The 24,516-nt window shown below is 38.8% G+C and overlaps 1 protein-coding gene across 2 annotated transcripts in view; it reads right to left on the minus strand.

The window, feature by feature from the left end:
- The window catches only part of RLF (rearranged L-myc fusion), a 112,260-nt gene that overhangs the window by 23,372 nt on the left and 64,372 nt on the right, over positions 1-24,516 (minus strand). The window contains exons 4-6 of one of the 2 annotated variants that reach the window (XM_027864617.1): positions 23,940-24,072; positions 22,405-22,607; positions 2,153-2,289 (exon numbers count right to left, since the gene is read on the minus strand). In XM_027864617.1, the coding sequence (XP_027720418.1) occupies positions 2,153-2,289; positions 22,405-22,607; positions 23,940-24,072 (473 nt within the window). Of the gene's footprint in view, positions 1-2,152; positions 2,290-22,404; positions 22,608-23,939; positions 24,073-24,516 lie in introns of those variants that run through there. The other variant, XM_027864618.1, reaches the window with a different exon arrangement.

Consider the following 24,516-nt stretch of genomic DNA (forward strand, 5'->3'; position numbering starts at 1 on the left):
TCCTCTCAGACTCAATTCAAAGCCCACCTTCTGTAGGAGAGTTTTCTAATCCCCTCAACTGCTAGTGCTTACTGTTATCTCTTCTGTGTGTCTTGTCTGTACCTAGTTATTTACACATGACTCCCCAAATTAGAATGTTAGCTCTTTGTGGGCAGGTTCTGTTTTTGACCATTCTTTGTAGCCCTAGCACTTTGCACAATGACAGTTACATATTAAGAGCTTAATACACGCTTGTTGACTGATCAGGCTTTTCTCTGTGGCCTAAATGGTCTTGGCCAATTCAAATTGGCCTTGCCCAATTCAAATACAACCTACTAACCCAGTTAAAATTAAGTGCCACCTTCTCCCTGAAAGCCTCCCCTGGCCACAGGAGCCAGTAATGACTCACCTCTTGTACGTGTCTGCAAACTCTTTTGGCATCCTTGTTTCCTGTGCTACTACTCAGCAATCCCTGAATCACAGGTTGCCTTACATTGTTATTTAAATTTCACATGTGCATGTCTTACCTCTTCAGACTAGACTATAAGCCCTGGATAGGATAAAACAAGTCTTACCTTTATTTTGTGCCTGCACATGCAACTAAGGTTTACCTTTGTAGAGGCTGGACAACATAAATCAAAGCCAATTAAGAGTTTATGACAGGTAGGACGGCTGAATGCTGGGCTTGGAATTAGAATGATGTGAGTGTCTCAGACTCTTTGCTTATCCCTCTTAATGCTAGAACCTTCCCCCTGTCGATTGCTCTACTTTCTCCTGTCTCTCTCTCTCTCTTGTTCAGAGTCATGTTTTGCTCACCACTGCACAAAGCAAGGACTGTCCTCTACCTCTCTTGTATCTTCCTGGCACATGGCAGGCAGTTAAAATGATGGGGTTAGACTCGATGGCCTCGAAGGTCTCTTCCAGCTCTAAATCTATGACTCTAAAATCAATGAATGTCCATGCACAAGCGTGAAACAATACCCTACAAAGTTTCTTTTTTCCTTTTCCACAATGCCCAGGAGTCCAACAATTGACTCTGCTCTATAGCAAGTATCACCACAGGACTTCATTTAAGGACTTAGCTAAGCACAAACATCCAAGCATTTCAGGAGCCTCCAACTCACCCTGCCTTTTACGCCTCCCATCTATACAACTCTATAGCTGAGTCAAACTGTACTACAACCACAGCTTGCCCTCACTTCCCTCTGGATATTCTTGCAGTCATCCTTTAAATCTGAAGGTATGTTCTTCTTACCTTTAGCTACTGAAATAGTTTTCTTTCTTAACAGTCCAGCTGAGATGCCACTTCCTCCAAGAAGTCTTCCCTGATCTACTCTCAAGGTCTACCACCCTACTTCCCCCAGGCTTTTGAGGTTTCTCTCCCTTCTCAAATTCTTCTAGATGAATGCATTTCTCCCAGTTCTGATAATACTCAATTCAACTGACATGTTTAAAATGCCTCTATTATGTGCTAGGCTCTGTGCTAAGCACGAGGAACAAACAAAAATAGTCCCTGTCCAGGAGGAGGTTAAAATCTAGGGGTGAGGGGCGAACACTGAAGAAGAGGAGATACATGTACACAAGTACTTCTCTACAAGTGATTTAGAGAGAACAAACAAAACCCTAAATCCATAGGAGCAAAATCCTAAGTTCATGCAAGCCTTGTACCAAACAGAAGGCTGAGGGGAGGACTTTAAGGATTATACTTACTTGTACACATTTTGTACCAGCCAGCAGAATGTTAAGCACTTTAAGGGCATGGAGTGTATCAGGTTTTGATTGTACTTTTCTAGAACTTACCCCAGAGCCTTGCCTGCTATAGATACTAAGGAAATAGTTCAATTGAGAACAATCGGACTAAAATGTTAAGTTAACACATCTCTCCCAGGTGAAAAGAAACCCAGAGTTAGTGTTAAGAGTTCTCAATAAACAAAGTGGCAAAAATTCAGTTTATACTTTACACATCCTCTAATTCTCACTTTTACCTGGGTCCTTGAACATATGAATCCAACAGCGCTTGCCATCCAATCAGCAACTTATGTAATGTTATTTACTATCATCCCAAGTTCCCTAGAGCTTGAATTGGAATTTAACATAATGTTCAGCTTTTGTGACCCCTTAATGTTATTCTACGTATTATCAAGTAAAGGGAATAAAAACTAAAGATACTCACCAAGAGTAACACACACTTGCAGTTTGCAGCTGCTGGGTTAGGTAAGTCGTACAGAGAATAAAGGCTGTGTGATCCTGACCCTCAGATTCCAGATTACATATGATGTCTAGCACTTCCTTGCAGTCCAATTTTGCAATCTATCAAAAATGAGATGGCTGAGTCAAAAAGAAAATGGTGACTTTCCTGAACAAGTTTGGCACAAAGTGAAGCTTCTTTATAACATTTACAACAAGTCCCAAATCTTTAGCTGGTTAGTAGGGCAAAATCCAACATAAGCTAATTCTTTGAGGCTTTTGGGCATGAACATGTTAGACAAGAAGGAAAAGGCTTCACGGGGCAGGCAGGGCATAGAGACACTACAAACAAGTTCCCCTCCACCACCTTTTCCCTTTTCCCAATGAAATAAAAGACCATAAATTTTTTTTTTTTTAGGTTGTTGGTTTGGTTTTGGATTTTGAAACCAGATCTGTGATTTTACTGGTACAGTGAACTCGTGGTGAGGAAAATCTCTCCAGCAATGCAGAATGACACCTGTTTTGTAACTGATAGCCTTAGCAAGTTGCCTGGGGTACTGAGAGATTAAAGGACTTGCCTGGGCCACATTCAGTATTAGATCAGAGGCAGAACTTGAAGCCAGGTGTTTCTGACTTCAAGGATGGCTTTCTACTCACTATACATCATAGCTGCCTCTCCAGGTAAATGGATTTTTAATATAGCTCTTGGATACTTGGAACAAATCACATTACGTCTGAAGAAGGTTCTTCTCATCTGAAGTTCCTTCTTTGTACTTTATGCAAAAGGTTACTGTGGTTACAAGCATATGAACAAAACACCTGGCCTACTGCTATTACGGCTGGCAGCTGAGCTAACCTGGGACCTTTTAGAAGCTGTTGCTTGGAGTACAAACAACAATAAGGCAATACCTCATTTACTTGGCATCACTGGGGAATGCAGTGTTCTGGGTAAGTCAAGTTTCCAGGTTATTAAATCTTAATCTCTTTAAATACTAAACCTCTTAAATTTTTAACTGTTTGTAATGAAAATCTTTCTAAAATTTATCTTTCTCTAGTAAAGAAAATGGTGAATGTAATTTATCTAAATGACTACTGCCACCCCTTAGTAATGACATATTTTTGCTAAAATATAGCCTCATTAGTATGTCTAAAGTACTAAGTCTGCAATATAAAACCAGTGATATTTATGCTTCCATTTCAAATATAAAGTACCCTGAACACTTACTTAAATTCACCTTACTTACTGATTCTTTCTAATGATTGAGGGGGTGTACCGTGTAGCAAGAAGACCTGACTACTTTGTAGTCAGATGATTTAGATGGTGCAGCATAAGGTAGTGTGGTATAATGGATAGAGCTCAGAGTCAGAAAAATCTGGGTTCTAGGTCCAGCTCTGACAAATACTGACTCTGTGCCCAATGACAGTAATGAAGCTTTTTATTCCTATCCTCCATCCCGACTCTCCAAGACTGTATGTGACAAGAGCAATCGCCAATCTGCAGAGGCAAAGGGATTTCTTCCCTGGGGAGTTCCCTACACAAATGAAATCACAGGCAATATGGCACAGTGGAAAACAGCACTGGTTCCAGAGTCAAAGGACCCAAGTTTATACCCTACCTCTGTTTTTGCCTACCTGTGTGAACCTGGGCAATTCACCAAACCTTTGTGGGCCGCAAAGTCCTCATCTATAAAATGAGGAGTTTGGCTCTTCTCACTGTGAATCTGTGATCTATCATGTGGGCCCAAATCCCAGCCATGAGACCTTGGGCAATCACTGAACTTGCTGGACTGTATAGGAGCTGGCCTTACTTACCTCACAAAGCTGCTGTGATAAGGCATTTTCATCAAATGCCTGCAAGGTACATAGTAGGCCCCTTAATAAATACTTGATTGACTGATGAGATAGTTGATATGGTAGTACTTTGTAAAGTCTAAAGAGCTATGTCAATGGAATGGCTGTCATGGTCCTAGAGATGAGTCATTTCCTCAGGCTCTGGACTTGCCATTGCACTCATTTCTCCCCCACTGGTGGGACAGTCTAGTCAGTATCCTGCTATCTGGCCCTCACTGGGGCCCCTAGGTTTTCCACACTGCCCACTCCACAAGGCTACTAGGTCTGCTTCTTATCCTTTGTTTTTTTTCATTCCCCACTCCTTTTTGGTGGTGGTTGTTGTTTTTTTTTTTAAAGGCTGCTCAAAGGTTATTAGTTTCTCTTAAGTACAATGTAAAGTCACTAATGCTGTTGCAAAGCATCCGGGTAGATGACTTGGAGGGTTAAAAAAAAAAAAGTGTGATTTCTTATCTTTTTAATTTCTGGTGTGTTTTTTTTTTCCTTTAAAAAACCCCACAATGCAACAACTACTACTACCCTTAAGTAACTTGCCACCTCATCTGAGTGTGTAGGTTGGAAGGCAAAGGGCAGGGTAGGGTAGGAACTCTGACTCTAAGTGCCCATCCAAATTGAGGAGGCCCAGCCCTGATTCTGCTGTCCTCATGGCCAGGAGATCATGCCAGGAGTCACCTAGCAAGTTCCTAAGTACTCTAGGGATTCCAACACAATTGGCATGAAGGGATGACTTAAAGTCCCCTTAATGGCCAGGTTCTAACTCTGGATGCTTGGGATTTTGGGGGATCTCTAGACACTCCCACAGAAGCTGCTCCTGAAAGTGGGTCCCAGATGCCTTGGGCTCTTGCTACAAGTAAATAGCTACAACATGCTTATTCTTGCTTCTCGTGATGATGCCACCCTTAGTGACAATTTTTATGCAGCCCCTGTCAGGTAGTAGACTTCGATTAATGATGTGAGGAAAACTTTATTGCATTGTTTGAACCTATCCCTGCAGGGCTGAGAGACCAGATTTGTTGCTTACAGACCAGATTTGCTTAATGCTTAAAACAGGACATCCAGGTTATGTTGACCACCGAAACCTTCCAAGGGATCCAAAAACTGATGCAAGGAATCTCCAATTTCCTTCCAATTTAATTGATCTATGTGTCTTATCTGTAAGCTGCCTTCATGCCAGCCAGTCAGACAACTATTTCCTTGGCTCCTGTTTGAATTCTATATAATGTGTAATTCATAGAGGATCAGGAGTGGGTCACCCCCTTTTTGCTCTCCCCTCTGTGGGATGACAAATTTCTAAAACTTTTTTCAGTTCTGGGTCTGTTCTCAACCAACAATAATTGATCACAAGTGACTTGGCTGAGGGGAACAAGCCATTTTAAAAACTATAGTCCTATCCCTGCTCTCTGGTTAAAACACAAGAAAGGAAAGTTGTCTGGTCAAAAACAGATTCTTAATCTGAAAGGTACTTACTTTTCAAAAGTTAAATCAAAATGGTCCTAGATTTAAGTGAGAAAGTATATGGAGTATTGTGATAACTTTCTGATGGGCTCTGAAATCTTACTGAAGATTTTTGGTTGTAAGAAATACAAGCACAGGATGATAAAGAGTATGAGCAGTGTCACAATATCTTACATTTTGAATGGTGTCTTTTACTTCTGAAAGTACAAATATAAATATTAAATCACTTCATCTTTGCAATAAACTTGCAAGGCAGCATTGTGTAGTGGACCAGCCTTGGAAACAGGAAGACCTGGGTTTGAGTCCCACCTGATACATTTCGGCTGTGTGATCTTGGGCAAGTCCTGTAACCTCTCAGGTCCCAGGCAACTCTCTACAACTAAGATGCAGAGTAGCTGCTAAACTGTATTGGAAAGAGAGAGTTTCCTTACATGGGAGCTCCCTACATCAATAAAATCATGAATCTGGAGCAAAAAATTTAAGACAAAAACTTGTAGATGGGTATCGTCCAGTTTAAAAACAGTGCCTGATGAAAACACTAACAAAGTTAAAACAATCAAACTGGGTGGCACCTCAAAGGGAAAGAGCCATTCTCAAGATCTACTGACCTAATCTGTAAAATTCCTCCGTATCATGGATGAGAGAACTCAAACACTGGGGTGGTTATTTAACTTGCCCAAAGTCACAGCGCTAGTCAGTGGCAGACCCAGGTCTTCTGACTTCTAACCAGTGCTCACTCTATATGACCTTTAAAATATGTTGCTATAATCAAATTTAACCAAATCCAAGTGAAGAAGTTTAAATTCACAAAGCTAACCATGCGGCAGGAGTGCAAAAATCTTTTCAATCAAGGGCAACACATAAAAGGAAGGAAGCAGCATTTGAGTTTTGAAACCCAAAGACAATGAAGGCTCAATTTAGCTGCCAGAGACAGAATATGCTACACCATGAAGATGTCATTTTAGTGAGATTCTTGCACAATCAAGCCCTCTGGATCAAATCTATGGCTGGATGGACTAGGAAGATTAAAAGCAGTGCCCACCAAATACTGGCCAAAGAATGAAATGGAGACTACCATGCTAGGACAAACAGCTGTTCCACAGCAAACCCAGCCAACACTTCATGCAGGGAGAAAGCCAGAGTTCAGAAAGCTGACAGGGGCTACAATACAACAGCTCAAAGATGGTTTACTAGAACATTATTAAGATGTTTGAGAACACCAAGAAAAAGAGTTGTGGACTGAAATCTGAATTAGCCCACCACATGTTGCCAAATGGTTACAAGGAACCATAATTTTCAGTCAAAGAACATCTGACAGACTAATTTCAACATTACAACAGTTTCACAACATGAAGGTGGGAATTTGGACATAATGGATTAATGACATTGCTGAGAAATGGTGTTGGTTGGGCCTGTTTTTTATGCAGGGTATAACTGCATCCTATTGGTCCGAATATAGGCTGCCCCAAACCACACGCCACAGCCCTAAAATGAAATCTTTCATAAAGAAGAAAATGTGTTAGTAAAATTATTTCCCCACTACTAATTCATTTTGGAGAATAGTACTAAGATCCCCAAACTTCACCACATGTTTTTGTGGCTGATTGAGAACACCACAGACAGGTTGTTCTTATTTGCTGTTACCCCACTCCCAGGGCAGCCCCTTGGCCAGTTTCAAAGCTTAAAAACACCATTCCTCTATGGGATCCATTCCCTGGTCTACTTGACTGTTCTGTGATACTGACCTCCACACTAAAACACCTCAGCAACAGCTCTGGGGTCATCCATCCACCTCATTATACTGAAGGCCAGGCAAGGGGACAAGTATATATTGTGGGAGGAGAAGGGGAACACACTGCTGAGATCCCCTGTCACTACCCAAATGGTAATCTACAGACTCAGGAATGTACATGAGAAGGAATGAGAGTTAGGATCATAGACCATAGGTCATAGAACCTGTGGTCAAACTGATCTCTAAAGACAGGGACGATGATATTAATTCTACTCCAGCTGACATTTGTATAGTGCTTTAAAGATTGCAATGCACTTCACATACATTAAGTCATCTGATGCAGTGTGTAAGCGGGAGGGATCTGCCTCCCTTACCTTGCAGTGTCAGCAGCAGGGGCGTCTGGCACAGGCTCCTTCAGCAGGTGTGCGGGCCGATGGGGAAGCTGTTGCTACTGCTTCTGCTGCTGCTAGGGAGACCAGCGAGGCTTAAGCTGTGCCTATGGTACTAAGAGTGCAATTATAGGGCTGCACTCACGTTTTATACAATCAGATCTGGGGAAAAAGCATGGCCTACATTCAGACCAATATGGTAACAAGAACCACCACTTTACTTTTCTCTAACACCTTACACTCTTCAAAGTGCTGGCATAAACATTACTTCATTTGGGTCTTGCAACCTTGTGAGATTATTATCACCATTTTGCTGCTAAAGAAACTAAGGATCAAGCTGGATTCTAAGGAAAAATCAAGTGCTTCCTGACTCATAATAATAATGATAGTTAATAACTCACATCACATAGCCCTTTAAAGTTGACAAAGTGCTTTCCTTTCAGCAACCCTGTGTAACAGAGAATGCAAATATCATCCTCATTTTACTGATGGGGAGACTGAGCCTCAAGAGTTTAAATGGTTTGCCTGTAGCCTGAGAGTGGAAATGGCAGAAGCATCATCCAAACCCACCAGTGCTGACTCAATTTCAGGCTTTTTTGGGTATATTGTACTGCCACTGATTTAACCTCAAAAGAGATTAAAAGTAGCTATCTTGTTGGGTGATTTTCACAAGTGAGGAGTTTACATTTTAAATGGGTGTACTACAAAGCTTTCTGTGTAACTGGCAGGGACATTTCAGCAGATATATCCAAATAGGATGTGAAATAAAAAATTGATTTAAGAACACATCTACAGTAAAGCCTCACACTAAGTCATACTTGGGGGAAGGGATGTCTGAATTATTAATTTGCTCCTAATAAATTAATTACTCCTGATTACTGTATATCTAATGGCCAGACTGGCCACTCGTGCACATTTTTAGTCAAAACTCAGGAAAACAGTGTATTCAAGTATAAGCAGATCTATATCAGTAAGGGGAAAACACACATCAACAAAATCATCAATCACAAATCCTTTTAAGTTCTAAGACATATCTATCTACACTGGAAACATTTAGCTATGTATTAATAAGTAAAATGTGCTAAAATGAATAATGCAATGGATTCTTAATCTCATCTGCGTGATTGGTTGGAGCCAACAATGAAAATTACAAAGCATCCATGATTTCTCATCCTATGTGATTATTTCTTATGTCTTGTCATAAATTCTCCCATAGAGGAACTACACTATGTGATAAAGGTTTCTCTCTTATTCTTATATTTTCTGGACACCAGTCCAACAATGGCTTGTCCATCTGTTCTCCCTCACTCTTGGTCATGCAGAAAAAATTGGGATATATAACGAAAACTATGTCAAATAGGGATAACAATCAAATGAGATGACATGTTAAAGCACTTTGAAAAGTGTAAGGTTAATTACAAAAATTCATGGTGGCACTTTTTATTATTTTCACTCCATAATTCAGATTTCAGTTCACTGCTCCCATTCTGTAACAAGCCTAGACTATACCTACTTTGTGCACCTTAAAATATTTATTGAGATGTGAAATACTGTTACTTTCACCAGTCCAAACTTATCTACTCTTCTAGTCCCAGACTAAGTTCCTCCCTCTTTTTTGAAGGTCAGTGCTAGATAGAAGATGATGTCCTTCCCTAACCCTACAGGAATTGTTCACAGTGCTACACTGTGAATTTTTGGCAATTAATTTTATGCTGCTCAGTAAGGGCTCTTGAAATGTTGATTTGTCTCTCTCTCTCTCTCTCTCTCTCTATATATATACATGATATACCTTTCTACATACTTATGCCAGATCTAATCCTGTTTTATGAACTTTTCAAAACAGCAACTGGCCCAGTCAGTGTTAATCTTTTTAGGTTAATAATGCTGAAAATATAATACTTAAAAATTCGTTGACTACTTTCTTTCAGCCAGCAGGTAAAATGATGCAAATAAACATTTGCCAGACTAAAGATGACAATAAAACAAGAAAAATATTAAAAAACTTACAGCACTTTAATCTGATTTCTTGTGCTACCAATCCTACTGAAAATCAAGTGCATAATTTTAAGGATGTAGGTAAACCATTTTAATATATGGTTTGTCACATAGCTGTGTACTGTGCAAAATCACAACTATATGAAGTCTTCTGTTATTCTCAGATGGCTGCTCTGCATTTGTCAGTCTTCTTAAATATATTATGGTATCTTGTACCATCTATGGTTAATTGACACAACAGGAGACTGAAAGAGCTCAGAAAAATGCCTCAGTCAGCACGTCTATGACTTACGTGCCAATGGAAAGAAATGGCTGTCAAAGGCAACATCAGGTTAAAACTTGTTTGTAAAAATCTTACAAAAAGAACTGGATTCCCTAAGGATAGTAAGGTCCTCCAGATGCTCCTATTTGTGGATGACACTGTACGATTGCATCTAGCCCCACAACACTGCTGAGACTCCTAACAGAGTGCTGTAATCACTAAAAGAAGTAAAAGAAGTGTGGCCTGTGCATTCCCACAGGAAAGACCAAGTGGATGAAGAATGTTTATTGCCCAGATTCCAATATGCATTTGGATGGATCCTCTATAAAGTTTCTCAATAGCTTATGTATCTGGGACAGACAGTAAAGATGAATCAGTTTGGTTTTTTAACAGGAGGAAAAAGAGAGCAGGTTGAACTGCTTTTGGAAAATTGCAACTTTTACTGACCCCAGGATTCCAAAGAAAGCAGAAACCCATTTTAAAAAATATTAATATCCTGCCAGTGTTACTATATGGCAGAAAGATATGGAATTCAACTACCTCCAAAGGACTAAAAATATGTATACCACAGATGGCAATGGAAGGGTGAAGGGTCAGTGTGAACAGAGGGCATCACATGAAACAATGAGGAACTCCAAAGAGCAGGAATAAAAGAAGTTATCAGGGAACTGTGTAGCAGGAAGAGAAGGTGGGTTATGGCAAGATCCAGAGATGGCAAGGTAATTTTGAAGATGAGGAGAGATAGCATCCCAGTTGAGGTGGGGAAGAAAGGAGAAGAGGCAGGCTGCTAAAAAGCAGAGAGACAGGAAATGAAATTTCTTGTTAAGGAAATAGTAAGGAGGTCACTTTGGCTGGAATGAGTCAAAAAAGATCAAGGTGAAAAGACAGGTTAAAGCCAAATGGTGAAGGGCTTAAAATTTCAAACAAAATGAGTATATATTTCATTCTAAGGCAATAGGGAGCCACTGAAACTTCTTGAGCAGGGGACTAACACGGTATGACCTATGCTTTCAAAATAGCAATTTGGCAGCAGTTTAAAAGGTTGACTACAGAAGGGGAAACCAATTAGCCACTGTAATTGTTAAGGTGAAAGGCTAATGAGGGCTTGAACAAAAGCTGTGTGAATAGAGAGGAGGGGTCAGAATAAAGAGAGGTTGTAGAGGTACAAAAAGCAAGATCTGACAACTGACTGGATATGTAGATTGAGGGCGAGTTTGAGGAGTTGAGGACAATGCTACTGTTTACTGTTATGGACATGGGACACTGAAAAAATGGTAGTGGCCCTCAAAAGAAATAAGTTTGGCAACGTGTTGGATTTGAGGAAAAGATATAATGCATGACATGTTTTAAACCCATGGAAGCTGCTGAGGTCACCAAATGAAGAAAAGAAAAAGAGAAAAGAAAAGAGAAGAGGGCCAAGACAGAGCTTTAGGACACAACCATATTTAGGAGGCTTCAGCAAGGAGACCAAGAAGAACAGTCAGTCACTCAGACAGGTCGGAAGAGAACCAGGAGATAGTGACGGAAAGAAAACTCAGAGGAGGGAGTACAAAGGAAGAGAGGAGAGGCAACGGTATCAAATGCTGAGAGATGAACAAAAAGGAACATTGAGAAAATATCATCAGGACCTGGATCTCTATCCCCACTTCTTCCCTTTTCTCTCCCCCCTCCCCAAACCCCTTTCCCATTTGTACTTGGAGACAGTTTATATTTTTCAAAGTGCTTTTATGTTATGTATTTCCTGTGTATTTGAGTGGTAGGCAGAGGAAAGACATGCCCATAAGATTGGGGAATTAATAGTCCCTGAAGCATTATTACTTTTTTCCAGTAACAGAATTATGGGAGTGGACTGAATTTAGAATTAGAAAGAGAAATAATTCTACAAAAAGAAAAATGATGAATAAGTAATATAGATAGCTTAAGCTCATGACACCCAACCCAGACTTTGTGCTCGCTCTAGCAAAGTATCTTCAATTACTGCCCAGCATAGTGCTAGATTTGGAAGTCAGGAAGACCTGAGTTCTAATTCTACCTTTCACACTATACCTGTAACTATGGGCAAATGATTTAACCTTTATGAACCTCAGTTTCCTCATCTGTAAAATGAGGACAAGACCTGTAAAATACCCATCTCACAAGGCAGTGCATGAGGCTCAAATTACATTTAGCAAACTTAAACCCTGCTATAAATGCCAGTTATCATATTGCTTTCTTCCCTCAAGACCCAGATCATTGGTCAGTGAACTAAAACATCGATTTTCTCACATTACTCCCTTGATCAAGAACCTGTAAAAATCTTTTCTTATCTACCAAATCTTAATTGTGGATTTGGTCCTCTGCCAGTGGTTACATGGGGCCAGAGTGGGAGAAACCTTAAAGGAGGACAACTTCTGTTATGGAACCTTGCCTAAAGATAATGAAATTGTCACAAGTAGACAAAGGTGCTTATTAGGAAATAAAAAGTAGAGTAGCAAATTTATTTTCAAATTATTTTGGGCTTATTATTTGTCTACTAAAATCTGTAAGCATTGTGACTAGTGCTGATTAATGGCATAATTTCAACCCCAAACACCCTGCCACTTCCACTGGAGGAAAAAAAAAGAGGAGAGGGCAAGGTTCATATTGCTATAGATTAGCAGAATCACAAACATGGCATGGCAAACGACTAACTCTTTTTTAAAAAGTGAGACTCTCCAATTACTTGGAGGCTTAAAATGAAAAACTTTTTTTTCTTTTTTTTTTTGGGGAAAGAGGCACACAATTATGAAGAAGAGGAGCATGCTGCTATCAGGATAAAAGAGGCAAACTGGACACCAACTTCTGCTGGCAAACAAAATGCTGTAAATGTTTGGGTTTTGGGGGGCCCACAGTGAGTGGACTACTGAGCCCTGAAATTCCCACAAGACTAAAGAAGAGATACTATATTTTAAGAAGACAGTTTTGAAAAATAAGTTAACCATCAACTAATAGCTTTCATTCCAAAGAGAGGAAGAACCAGAAGATTCAAAGCCAAGTTTCTGGTGTTCTTTCCACAACATACACTTGTGTGGAAGAAGGTATTGTTACAACTACAACTAGAATGTGTGGCCTCCTGTTTACCTTCCTTTCTGTTTCCAAACGGAATAAATGCCCACTGGTTCCTGTAGAGAATTGTATTTCTGTTTATCATTTATACCTGGAGACTATGCGTCTTTCCCAAAGGGGCCAAAGACTAAGATTAGGTGCTATATGTCTATTTCTATTTTAATCCAGAATATGTCTCTCTCCCTTTGATGCTTAGTAACTACAGTCACCCAATCCAATGGTAGTCACATCTGGCAATTAGATTTTCTCCACTTTTTGGAAGAAAAAAAATTCTATACCCCCATAGAAAATATTCCCAAATATTTTGTGTCATTTTCAAAATAAAAAAAGTAAAAGTACAGTAACTATATCCTAACATCAAAGGTTCTCTACTAATAAATGTTTGTCTCTAAGGCTTAGAATTACCCTCCTCAGACCACCATTTACTTCTCCAAATAAGCAATGCTATCTTATTTCTGCCAAGTACAAAGGAGGCTTGTGCTTTGCTCCAGACTAAACTCTTCAACCTTACTAGGTCAGCTTCCTACCAGCAGACTGTAATGGAAACAACACTGGGCTTAGAGTCAGGTGATCTAGGTTTGAGGACTGGCTTTGTGTCATTTATGTAACTTGATAAATGACAACTTCTCTGATCCTTAGTTTCCTAGTCTGTAAAATGGGAGTAATTCTTGCACTACCCTCCTTCACAGTACTGCGAGGAAAGTTCTTTCTGACTAGTAAAAAGCACTACAGAATAGAAGCTGTTGTTACTCTCAGACTAGTAAGAACCCACCCTTATCAGAAGGGGCTTCAGTGTTTTGGCTTCCAGCTGACTCAGTCAATTAATCTTAATTGTGTTGTCTCTAGTTCAATCAACTCCCAGCAGAGGTTTCCTGTTCCGTATGCCCATTACTGGGATGCCCATAGGTGCCAATACACACTACTTTATTCCCAACTGCTTGTTATCTTAACTCATCTATTGACCTCAGCTGCAGTTGTTAGTGAAATCTCCTTAGTTGTCATTCTTTCACTGTTAGAAAATCACTAACTTGAAACTTCACTTACTCTAAACCTGGTGACTCCTAACATCTTACCAAAAACTTTCCTGCTGTCTTTTAAAACTAAAGTGTCAATGGCCTAATGATCTTAAAAAAAAAGTTGGAGAATATTTGCTTAACAATTAGTGATCAATATGGATCCAACCAAACCAAAGTAGTCATGGAGTATAGTGGGAAAGCTCGTTACTAAAAATCAAGGTTTTTCTTTGGGGGGGGGGGGATGACACTCCCTGCTGAGGGGGGACTATGGATGAGGAACACTGCCAATAACATCACTGTGTGAATAAGATGGCCAGTTCTGCTTAACTGCATTTTTTCCTATTTTTATTTCTTTGTTGCAGAGATTAGCTTGCTGGATGGGTGTGGGGGACATAAATGGAAATTAAGATTTTTTTTGAAAGGTATTAATAAAAATTAAAAAATTCTCTCCCAGAATTGTCCTCTCCTCTCCATTTTAATTACCATCTCTCTAGTGCAGATCCTTATCATGGAGAGATACATGGAGGCAAAAGCCTCTAAAGCTCCAGGGTATCCCCACCCCCCAACCTATCCTGCACATGCTGCCAAACTCAAAGCCATTCTATCTGAAAGATATCTAATGCTTAAAAACCCCCCTGGGCTTCCTGCATCAAAAGACCCTCCATAGGTCAGACCTAACTTTAGCTCACACTGCCCCCCTAATAGACTCTGCAGTGGGCAGGCCAATCTTCTCATATGGTAACTTTTACTGGTTTCTTTGCTTCTCTTCCCCGTTAGTCTAGCAGTATTCATCCCAGTCTTCTCGAAGGCCCATGCTTCTGCGGTTCTTTTAATGTCCAATTTCTGCTTTTTTGAGCAAAATTTCCAGCTCCTACTGTAAACTTGTCACCAATACTTATAGTACACTTACCAATTCCAGACATCATAGAGGCAAGCTGCATAAATCTACAACATTCTTCTCAAGTGTATCTCTATTTAGACCAGCCTTAGTCACAGTAACACTAAATCTCAGAGTTGGAAAGAAGCTTATTGGTCATTCTAATCCAAACCCTGCCTAAAAAGGAATCTCATCTTCAAACTGAGTATCTCCAAATGGTCATCCAACTTCTGACTGAATATCTATTGTGAAGGGAAATCCACTTTCCACTTTTTGCTCATTCCATTTTGGAATAGCTTTGTCAGGAAGTCTGTCTTTTAAATTGAGTCTAAATTAGTCTCTCTGAAACTCTCATTCAGTAGGTCCCAAGGTCTGCCCTCAGGGGCCAAGCAGAATAAGTTTAATGCTAGTGTTTTGCACACAACAGATTTAACAAATGCTTATTGCACTGAAATACTTTAAAACAGTTATTTCAAACGGTCATTTGTATAATAAAATCCCTAGAACTTTTTAACATGAAATTTTGTCCAGATTTGATCTTGTACTAGTGCAAGTCATTTTCTGAATCCAAGTACAGGCCCTAACATTTACCCATACCAAATTTCAACTCATTATATTTGGCCCACCATTCTACCTGAGATAACTTAATTTTTTGAACTTCTATGTCAAGTACCATTATTGATACTTTCATATATCCTCAAGTCATCTCACCCACGCCTTCATCTGAGTCCTGGCAAAAATATTAAAGAGCCCAGGGGCCAAGGAAAGAGAGGAAGACAGAGACAACACACAGAGGAGTCAAACGATGAACTATGGAGAGATTCAGAGACTCAGAGAAAAGAAACAATACTCAAGAAAGGAAACTCTGCCCTCACAACCGTGTACACTCTGAGTACACATGCAGCAGCACTCCCTTTACCCAGACACCAGCTCTGCTGGCTTCCACGACTTATCTGACCTAATCTTCTGAGCTCACTCCATCGTTGCTCTTTGGAAACCTCATTATTCTCAGCAGACTTTTCTATTATTCAACATTCAACTTGAACATTATTTCTACCTTATTGCAAAAATGAACCCTCACTTTTTGCTCAGGAAGCTACATTTTTAACCCCATAACCCTTTCTGAATGAAAGCAATTCTTTCCCTGCGAGTTTCTCCAACTGCCGGTCTCTGGAAAGAAGGCAGGATTTGGGACACGGTCTTGCTCTGTGCTGGTGATGTTTCCTCTTTGAAAGACCCATACACTCTCACCCTCTCCTCATTCTTGTTACTATCCTCTACTGACTCTGCAATTTTCTCAGTGGTTTTTGCAATTGGCTATTCTTTACCTCGTAAGATCACAGATCTAGAACTGGAAGCTTTAGAGTTCTGATGAAATCACCAAGTGAAGTAGGATAGAGGGAGAAGACAGCCCAGGACAGAACCCTATTTGACACCTCCAGTTGGAGGGTGTGATTTGCACCAGATAGGTAGCAGACCAAGGAGAACATGGTGTCCTAAAAATCTAGAGAGAAGAGAGTACCAAAGAGAAGAGAGTGTCAAAGGCTGAAAAGAGGTAGAAAACAATGAGAACTGATAAGAGGCAACTGGATTTGGCAATTTCTCCCAGTCCTTCATTTAAACTGAACCTATTCTTACCAAAACCGTGATCTCTAACCATAACCTCCAACTCCCTTTTCTTTCGAATTATTTCCCCTACTCTAGCTTTACCTCTTCTTCATTCCCCATTCCCCTTCTTGACCCCATGTCTGACATCATTACTTTGGCTCTTGCCACTTGTTGGGTCGATTCTGGCCCACTAATTCATAACCCTAAAAAAAGCCCAGCAACTGATTTCATTACTACTGATCCCAGGCTATTGCATGTTATTATAGGAAATCATGAAATCAAACTGAACTTACCAGAATGCATTTGTAGCATATAACCACAAATCTGCTGTTCCACAATACTTCTGTTCTACTTTTGTTGACTCCCAACTTCATTTCCTGCAGGAATTGTTTCAACACTTTTCCTTTAAGTTCTCCAGCTATACCACTATGCCCCAGATTTCCAGCTGTAGACCACAGCTTGCCAGTTCAGAGAAGAATAAGGCCATACAATGGACGCTCTTCTGCCAGGGGTACCTCAGGAGAAGAGGTAACTCTTCCATTTCTTTCTGCCTTTTTAAGATCTTGCTTCAGCTACCCTCTAATTAATAAACCTCTAATCTGTCCTTATTTACTTACTTCATAGGGTTATAAGTAAAGAGCATTTTAAGTCTAAAAGCACTATACAAATACAAATCATTATCACCAATATTATCCCTTTCTAATGGCTCTTTCCCATTTTCCTACAAATGTACTCATTTCTCCCAATTATTTAAAAAAAAAAATCCCTACTGTCCCCACCTAACTTGTAGTCATTTTCCTGGCTTACTGCCTATCTCCTTGAAAAGAAAAACTATACCCAATGTCTCTAATTCTTCACTATCCACTCTCTCATGAACTCATTTTGACCCAATTTCTATCTTCATGACTCCATGGAAACTTTTATCTGAAAGGTAACTGGCAACCAACACCTCACCCCCTGCATACTGCCCCCTTTACTCCCCACCAAATTCTCATCCTCCAAGACCTTTTATCTTATAGCATTCGACAATTAAGGTTATTGTACTCCTCACTTCTAAAGGGCAGCTGGGTAGTGCACTGTATAGAGCCCTAGGCCTGAAGGCAGGAAGACTCATCTTCTTGAGCTCAAATCCGGCCTCAGACACTTAATAACTGTGTGACCCTACACAAGTCATTTAATCCTGTTTGCCTCAGTTTCTTCTTCTGTAAAATGAGCTGGAAAAGGAAATGGCAAACCACTTCAGTATCTTTGCCAAGAAAACCCCAAATGGGGTCACAAGTAAGTCACGACTGAAAAACAATTTAACAACAACTCCTTACTTCAAGATACTCTCATTTCCAAGACTCTTGAAACATACTCTCCTGGTTTTCTCCAATTTCCTTGTGTATGCCTTGTCCACCTCCAGCACCAGCATGGTGCTAAAATCATAGAACTGAGACTTAGACACCATCCAGTTCAACTTCCCTCATTTTACAGATAAGGAAACTGAGACATAGAGACACTAAGTGACTGCCCAAGGTCACAAAGGTTAATTTTTGTAGGTGTTCAATAAATATTGTTTAAAGAAAACATAATGAAAATTTTTTATGGAATCAAGGTGTAGAGTCAGTTTCACATATAATCCTCTTTTTCTGTTCCACTTTGTATATGGAAATGACCTATGGTTTTTTGATGTTTTATAAGTTTAGAATATTAAATTTTTAAAAGTGGTCTGTGTTCATTCCCCCCTTTTTCTTTATTCCTTTCCTTAAACTCCCTGCAATAAAGCTTCTGTGCTTATCATTCTACTGAAACTACTCTTTCAAAAGTGACTAACCACTTTGTTATCAAATCCAAAAACCATTTTCTAGTCCGCATTCTCCTCAATCTTTCTGCTGCATTTGACACATTTCATCCCTCTCTTCCCCTGCTTCTTGAAACACTGTTTTTCTTAGCTTTCATAATACCACACTTTTCCAAAGACCTGGAAACAAAGTAGATATCCCTCAACTGGGAAATAGCTAAACAAAGTGTGATACATCAATATAATGGAGTATTTCTGTGATGAATGAAATGATGACTAAGATGAATATACAGAAGCACAGAAAGACTGATGTGAATTGATACAAACTGAAGTAAGTGAAGCCAAGAAATATACACAATGATTTCAACAATGCAAACAGAACGAACCACTAGAGCACAAAAGAAAATGCACGACTTCCTGGAATTTAAAACCATGTCTCTACTTGTTGTCTTATCTTAGAACTTACCTCAGAGCTTTGTGTACTTCCTCACCCTCACCATCCCTCTGGCCTGCTCACCCTAGAATACCCATATGTAAGACTTGTCCCCTTTCCCTTTTCCTGGAGCCTCCATTTTGTGGAAAGACCCAATCTCCTGACTTTCTGGATTTCAAAATCATGTACTTCATTTTGCTTGTATTTGTGTCCCCAGTGCTTAATATAGTAGTATAGTAAGCACTTAATACATTTTTCCTTCCTGTCTTAATTACTCTTCTAACTCAAATTTTAGATATTCTTAAAAGTACAGATTTAGAAAGATACCAACCAGGTAGCTTCTTGTATTTCTTTCACTTGATTCTCTTTCCACCTTCCTTTCTCCTCCTTGCCTGATCATAAATACAGAGGTGAAATATGTTTTCAAATATTTGTTGAAGAATGTTTTATTTTAATATCTGAACTGACCTTTTGGTCTTAGGATCATAGCTAGATTTGGAAAGGGCCTCTGACATCATTTTTTACTTAAACTTACCCAAATCATGAAGTCCATCTACAACAGCAATGACAACTGGCTTATCAAGCTTCTCTTTGAAAACGTTCAGGGAAAAGGAACTCCATTTTTGGAGGGCTCCAATCTGAATTCCTAGAATTCTTTACCAACTGATCTTCTGGACTCCATTCTCTTCCCCATCTATTCTATGAATACTACAGCTTTCTTTATGTCACTCACCAGCATAAAAATATATATATATATATACATATATATACCATTATAGATGGCAGCAAATTAAAATTTATCAATTATTTTCTATCAAGTGTTCCAAGGTCATTATTCATTTGGTAACAGTTCTGCAAACATAAATGAGACCAAAATTTTCCACAAACCCTTCTGAATATTAGATTTTAAACAAAATTCAAAGCACAAGCAATATTAAAAAAAGTATAATCAGATTGTAGTATTATTCAAAAGTCCTGCATAATGAATCAGCTTTCCCCTGAAATCTCTTTTTTGTCATTTAGAGAATATACCTGACCCCAACGAATTAGAGTTGAATCAGATGAAGTAAAACTAACAGGCAGAAGATGATTAAACTAGTACCAGACATGGACTCCTTTTTTTCAAGTGAGCTCTACAATTGTCTAACACTAATCTCACCATTGGGCTTTCATGAGGCTGCTCTCCTGGCACGACACTGCTTTCCGTGTTGTCTAACCACTTGTTCTGAGGTTACTTTGCTGGCTCAATATGTTTCAATCTCCTAACTGTGGGTGTTCCCCAAGATTCTGTTATAGGCCCCTTTCTCTTCTTCTATACTCACTTTTGATAACTTCAGCAGCTCCCATGGGTTTAATTGTTATCTTTTCAGATCTAGATATCCATTCTTAGTCTCTTCCCTAAGTTTCAGTCTTGCATCATCAAGTTACTTACTGGACATTTCACACTAAATGTCCTGGAGAAATCTTAAAACTCAACACATTCAAAAATGAACTAATTATCTTTCCCTCTAACCCTCTAGCCCTTTCAAATTTCCCTGTTTCTGTTGAAGGCACCACTATCCTTCCAGTTTTTCTGGCTGGTAACCTTGTCATTGTCCTGGTCTCATTTCTCTCCCTCACTCCACATAAAGATAGGAATAGTTGCAGAATCTTGCTGCCATTTCTACCTTCTCAATGTCTCACAAATCCAATTCCTTCTCAGCTCCCAAACAGCCATCACCTTAGTTCAGGTCCTCATCATCTTTCAACTTAATCACTGCATAACTTGCTAACTGAATTGTTTCAAGTCTTTTGCTACGCCAGTCCATTCTACACACTGTTGCCAAAGTAATTTTCCTTAAGAGCAAATTTGATCATAGACTCCCCTACTCAATTTTAGGGCTTCCTACTACCTTCAGAACAAAATTTAACTCCTCTGTTTAGCTTCTAAAATTTTACACAAACCGACCCAATGTAACTGTTTAGCCTCATCAGCTATTACCAACCCTTCCTCCCCCAATTCTGTGATGTGATGAAACTGGCCTTCTTCTCTTTGATCTTCATCTCCCATCTCTGTGCTTTTGTACTGGTCATCACCTGTGCCTGTGACTGCACCTTGTCATTTCAGAGTCCCTCTCTCCCAGCAGCTCAAGCCTTTCCCCATCTTGACTGCTACTCCCTTCCCTCCCACATTATCTTGTATTTAACTACTGTGTATAGAATTATACTCATTCATGTTTTGTTTTTTTTCCCCCCACATTTATATATGTCTTTGTTGTCTCCACCATCAGAATGTAAGCTCCTTACAATACACTCCAGTGACTAGCACATAGCAAATACTTGTTGATTAACTGACAGCTTCAGGTGAGGTTATGAATGAAAAATTTTTTACACACACATTTTTTGAAGTGTCTAAAAATGTCTGACTATGTAATGTGCTTTGTATGTAAGAAGCAAATTAATGACCTTTGAAAGCAACAAAACAGTTGTATTTTTGTGCAATCACCAAGTGTTTTGTTTTATGGAGTATTGCTGGGATTTGAACCCAAATCTTGATTCCCAATTCAGTGTTGTGTTTTGTTTTTTTTTTAAAATGTCACAGTGTCAAAGTATAACTATCAATTCAAGGCAGGCCAATGAAATCACTATTCTCGTAATTCTTCATATTTTTGTCCCAATAAAATTTTAATTTTTCAGTTAATAACAGAAAACAGTCTGCTATGCCTAGACTTTGGTCCTCAACTCCTTTACTATTTCAAGTATTAACTGAATAATTATAAAGACTCATATTACACTCTATCAGGATTCCTACATAAAGTCACATCTCAATGTGGGAACTAAACAAGGGATTTTCTTTAACCAAATAGTAGATAAAAAAAGAAAAAAATGTTAAAAGACAGACTGATAGAACCAAAACTGAAAATTCCCATATTAACTTGTATTAAATTTGTGTGATTAAAAAATGTTAAAGAAATATATTCCCATCTCCCACAAGAAAATTACTAAATAGCTTTTTGAAAATGTAATTCTCTACTACTATTACTATTAAAAAACAAACAAATGCCAATGTAACCAAAAAAATCAAGACTTTTTAGGAGCATAATAAATATACCACTTGTTTCTATGTGCCACTTGTCACAGTCAAGATGCTTTTCCTGAGTTCTTAGTGTAGACAGATAGACTTTTAGACTATTACAAATCACTAATTGCCAAGTTAAACACACTGTACAGGTTTAAATATAGGCCTCTCTTTTTTCCAGTTCATACCTGTTCTTCCCCCACTCCCCAAGCCATCTCATTTTATGGCTGCAGTCTATATTTGCGGACCAATATGGTTATAATGCTCTGAAAACACACAAACTTAGGACCAAGTCATTCCTTATTCCTTTAACTTAATTTACCTACAAAGCTGGTAGTTTAATATTTATCTCCATATGCCAAACAAAAGAAATCGCCATATATAGGGGGGAAAAAAGTTTAACTTTAAAGATTTTAAGGTGTTTAATATGCAAACCAACCAAACACCTGCACGTCCTAATGTGAGTCATTCTATCACTTGCTTTCAAATTGACTCATACACTGATGAACACACATTCAGTTAGATAGACCAAACACCTAAGGAAGCGTTCTGTACTTTAAAAGAGTACGGAAAAGTCTACTTATTTTTTCAATAATTTAAAAAACAAAACTGCTACAATATCCAACATAATCTACTAAAAAGTTGTATTTGAATTTCCTATATGTGGATGACAACAATAAGAATTATGCTTTACTGACCTCCTTAATGGCGTCTTCACTAGGTAACATGGAGCATAAACATGTGATATAAGCTTGGCGAAAAGATGACACATTGGGAATTTCTTTAGACTCCGCACAAAGTTTTGACAAAGAAGTAGCTTGGGTGATACAATTTGACTTCAATAAGTGTTTTATTCGCATCTGCAGAAAGGAAGGTCCTTCTCGTGCAATAAATCTATTGGCTAGGGAAAGAAAAGAAACATGTTTTCATAACTAACAAGTTCAAACTTGTCTAATCGTAGCTCCAACAGTTTAAGAGATCATTAGTCCAAGAAAAGGAAAACTCAAATACTGTGACAAGAATATTTAATGTGGTCTCAAAAGCCACTTCTCTGATGTCTGCTCTAGAGAGAGAGGGAGGACAATCAAGAATAAATTAAATGTATAGATGATACCTTAAATGGGCCAGAAGTTTTTTTAGTTCACCCAAGTTTTTGAAGAGAATTACTTGACTAATAGTTTTGATCATCTTCTCCCATGGATTACTCCCTTCTGGCAGATGTGCTGATATCCACTGAAGTGGGAAGGAGGACTGAGATGAGGGAATTCCTACCTTTTACCTACCAATATTGTCTGATAAAACTCTACCCTTCCCTTCAAAGCCTAGCACAAATGCCATTTCTTGCACGAAGATTCCCCAGTCCTCCTTTCTGAAACACCACACCATTCTGTACATGTCTCTCTCATGGCCACTTATCACATTGAAACCTTATGTTATAGACATTTACACATCTTATCTCTGGTCCTGGATTGTAAGCCCCTTGAGAACAGAAACCTGGCTTTAATTTATCTTCCACAGGAGCCTGCATATAGCAAGTACTCAATAAAATAAACGCTTATTGAAGGAATATATAAAAGACAGTTGTATAAAAAACAACAGATTCCCTCCTCTAGAACTTAGTGTGTCTTTGTTAACTTAAATGAGAAAACTTCAATAATTAGGAACATGGAACAGTTTATTCATCTGTAAAATTAGGGAAGACAGGATTAGATGATGTCTACAGTCTCTTCTAACTCTAAATCCTATGATCCTATTATAACCAAGAATAATTTACCAGGAGCTTATTAAAAAGTGGGAATCTTCATCAAATAAACTAATAATTGAAAGAAATCTTTTGGATCCAATATCTGTTCTTATTGGGAATTTTCACTTTCAGAGAAAAGCCTTACTTTTCATTGTAACACTCCTTGGTGGCTGAAAGTGCCTCTCTACCCACAGGAAGAAAATTATAAAAGGTGCCACAGAAAACACAAAAGCTGTAAAAGTCTTAAAAAATCACCAACCTTAACTACTGAGGAGTGGCTAGAATTTACAAGGGCTAGTTTAACATGGAAATATTAATGAATGATATTAACATGTAAACAATAAAATCAAATTAATTGGATCAAGTTCCCTAGAGAGAATCCTATGACAAGTTGTACAATACTGAAATTCTGAAAATTAATACTGTCTAATTCAGTTCCAGCCACTATTCTCTCCCAAAGCAAGTACTTGATCAAATACCAACACTCACCTTCCTCTGCCTCTACTGGTTGCTGAGACAGGATTTTAAGAAGGACTGGATTTTTCCACACACCTTCTTTGGTAATATCAACCAAGACTTGGAGGTTGTTATTTCCAAATTCCAACAAAGCATCATGTGAATCCTGCGAGCCAAAAATAAATCCAGTAAATACAAAGTTAAAATACCAGAATCTGCTCTGAAAAGGGGCACATATTTTATCCAATTACAAATAAGTATGTAGTAATACCTATTGTGTGCCCCAAGTGCCCTCTTTCCTCCCGTGTAAATAAGAAGAAAAGGTTTCTGTCCTTCAGGGATTTAAAAAGTATCGTGGTTGCTTCTATGTAACTGCTGTACTTCGGTACACAAACCTTGGGCAGTTCAATGAGCTGGTCTCAAGAGTTGAATAAAAGTAATACAATAGGCTAGGAAGCATTAAAGTAACTATAGTTCTTTTAATGTTACCAAGCTGTTATCCAAAACCAATATTATCCTATCAATGCTATATGACCATGAATCATGGAAACAAAACTTCCAAAGAACCATTATAACTAGCATTATAGCATGTTATGGTTGACAAAGCACT

Source organism: Vombatus ursinus, unplaced genomic scaffold (assembly GCF_900497805.2).
Source record: "Vombatus ursinus unplaced genomic scaffold, bare-nosed wombat genome assembly UNPS02014775.1, whole genome shotgun sequence".
NCBI classification, from domain to species: Eukaryota; Metazoa; Chordata; class Mammalia; order Diprotodontia; family Vombatidae; genus Vombatus; species Vombatus ursinus.